The sequence below is a fragment of the Cyprinus carpio genome, chromosome B15 (genome assembly GCF_018340385.1).
Source record: "Cyprinus carpio isolate SPL01 chromosome B15, ASM1834038v1, whole genome shotgun sequence".
NCBI lineage: Eukaryota > Metazoa > Chordata > Actinopteri > Cypriniformes > Cyprinidae > Cyprinus > Cyprinus carpio.
Genome location: NC_056611.1, coordinates 26083921 through 26086420, shown reverse-complemented (window position 1 = coordinate 26086420; position 2500 = coordinate 26083921). Strand labels below are relative to the sequence as shown.

Genomic DNA, 2500 nt, shown 5'->3' with positions numbered 1-2500 from the left:
TTATTCCTGTGATGCAAAGCTGAATTTTCAGCATCATTACTCCAGCCTTCAGTTGTCACATGTAACATCCAGTCTATCACATGATCATTTAGAAATCATTCTAATATTCTGATTATTATGAGTGTTGGAAACAGTTCTGCTGTCTAATATATTTGATGAATAAAAGGTTAAAAAGAACTGCATTTATTAAAAAAAAAAAAAAAAAATCTAAAAATATATATTCTTATAATATATTTTTCTTTACTATCACTTGTTTATCAATTTAACACATCTTGCTGAATAAAAGTATTGATTTTATTTAAAAAAAAAGAAAAAAAAAATTACTGACCCCAAATTACTGACCAGTAGTGTATATTGATATTACAAAATATTTATATTTTAAAAACATAGCTTTTTTTTTTATTTTATTTTTTTTACTTTTTATTCATCAAAGTATCCTAAAAAAAGTATCACATGTTCTGAAAAATATTAAGCAGCAGAACTGTTTCCAACTTTGATAATGAATCATCATATTAGAATGATTTCTAAAGGATCATGTGATAATGATCCTAAAAATTCAGCTTTGCATCACAGAAATAAATGATAATTTAAAGTATAATAAATTTAAAAACAAATATTTTAATATATATATATATATACATATATATATATATTTTTTTAAATTATAGAAATGTTAAGCTTTTTTTTAAACACAGTCTCTTTGTAATTTTTTTTCAAAATTACAGTAAAAATTCAAAACGTAGAAATAGCACTGCATCTCAAGTAAAAACTGCATTAACTACATAGTAACTGTACATATTTGTAATTTTAGGTACATGTGAATGTTTTACTTTGTGTGCCATTCAGAAACTGAATTGAAAATGGCTAATAAATATACAAAAAAAAAAAAAACAAAAAAAAAAAAATTACAATTTAACAATTTACCAATCTACATTTATGCATTATCAGACACTTTTATCCAAATGTAAGATTTGCATCTTACAGTGTAAGAAGGACAACTTAAGGTCATTTGTTTCCTGATACGTAACTTTTGATGTAAATTGTAATTCTTTTTTAGATAGTAAGAAGGCATTAATTTATCCTCATGATGTCAGTCAAAGTGTCTTGCACCAAAATTTTTTGCAAATACTAATATTTTTCTTGCAATTCTCATTTTCATACAGTTTTTCTATAAACTCTTCAGAATTGAGCCAAAAAAAACAAACAAAAACAAAACCAAGAAGCAGGATTAGAAGACTTAACATCAGTATAGATATTTTCTGATATACATGTTTATTATTAGTATATTTATAGCTAAATCGTTAAAATGGATGTTAATTATTTTGACAGTTTTGAGAAATATGACTAATTTAGTCAAAAGTGACTGAATTCTGAACATTTACACAATGTTGTTTGGTTGTTTCAGAAAAGTGGTTCTGACCTCCAATAGGAGCAGCAAAGCAGCATCCAACCCCGACAGCGCAGGCCGCCGCAAGCATCTCAGTGTTTCTGGACTCATTCTGTTCAACACACACAACAGAACAATGAAAACACACACACACAAAACCACAAAGCAGAAGTACATACACACCAACACAATCAAGCACAAAACAAATCTACTTGCACAAAGTCACAAACTATAAAACACACAATCATCTATCACACTATCTACAAACAGATACACACACAAACATAGACACACCTGTGTTTGGTAAATCTATTCACAGATGGACATCCCTGTTAGTTTTATCCTCACAAAAGGAAAACTTCATCAAGAGAAATGGCGTCAGAGAAACACACACACACGAAACACACACACAAAACACACACACACGACAAAAAATACACACGACACACGCGACCACTCGCACACATAATGTACATGCACACACACAGGCGCGCACACACGTGCACACGCACACACACGAACACTCACATACAAACACACTCACACGCACACACACATAAAGCGCAAGTTTTCAAGCACAGGCACTAGCTCACACATCTCACACTCACACTTCACCCCCTCACCTCACTCACTCGACTCACAACACACACACACACACACACACACACACACATCCTGCACAGGCACACACTCAGGCACACCCCACACACACACACGCACGCACACATAATGTACATGCACACACACAGGCGCGCACACGCACACACACACACACACACACGAACACTCACATACAAACACACTCACACGCACACACACACACACACACACACACATAACACGGCACAAGGCACAACTCCTGGCTTCACACACACACACACACACACGCGCGCACACATAATGTACATGCACACACACAGGCGCGCACACGCACACACACACACGAACACTCACATACAAACACACTCACACGCTCACACAGCCTCACACACCCTCACTTACTCACTCACTCACACTCTCTCACACACACACACACACACACACACACACACACACACGCATGTAGGACCTCGGTGAACAGTCACACCAATAACTGCAGAATCGGCTACTTCT

The 2500-nt window shown here is 34.5% G+C and overlaps 1 protein-coding gene across 1 annotated transcript in view; it reads right to left on the bottom strand.

Annotated features, from left to right (window-relative positions):
* Positions 1-2500, bottom strand: part of LOC109079791 (chloride channel protein 2-like) — a 79409-nt gene that overhangs the window by 26084 nt on the left and 50825 nt on the right. Inside the window, exon 7 of the mRNA XM_042740018.1 lies at positions 1421-1499. Coding sequence (XP_042595952.1) covers positions 1421-1499 — 79 coding nt within the window. The remainder of the gene's footprint in view (positions 1-1420; positions 1500-2500) is intronic.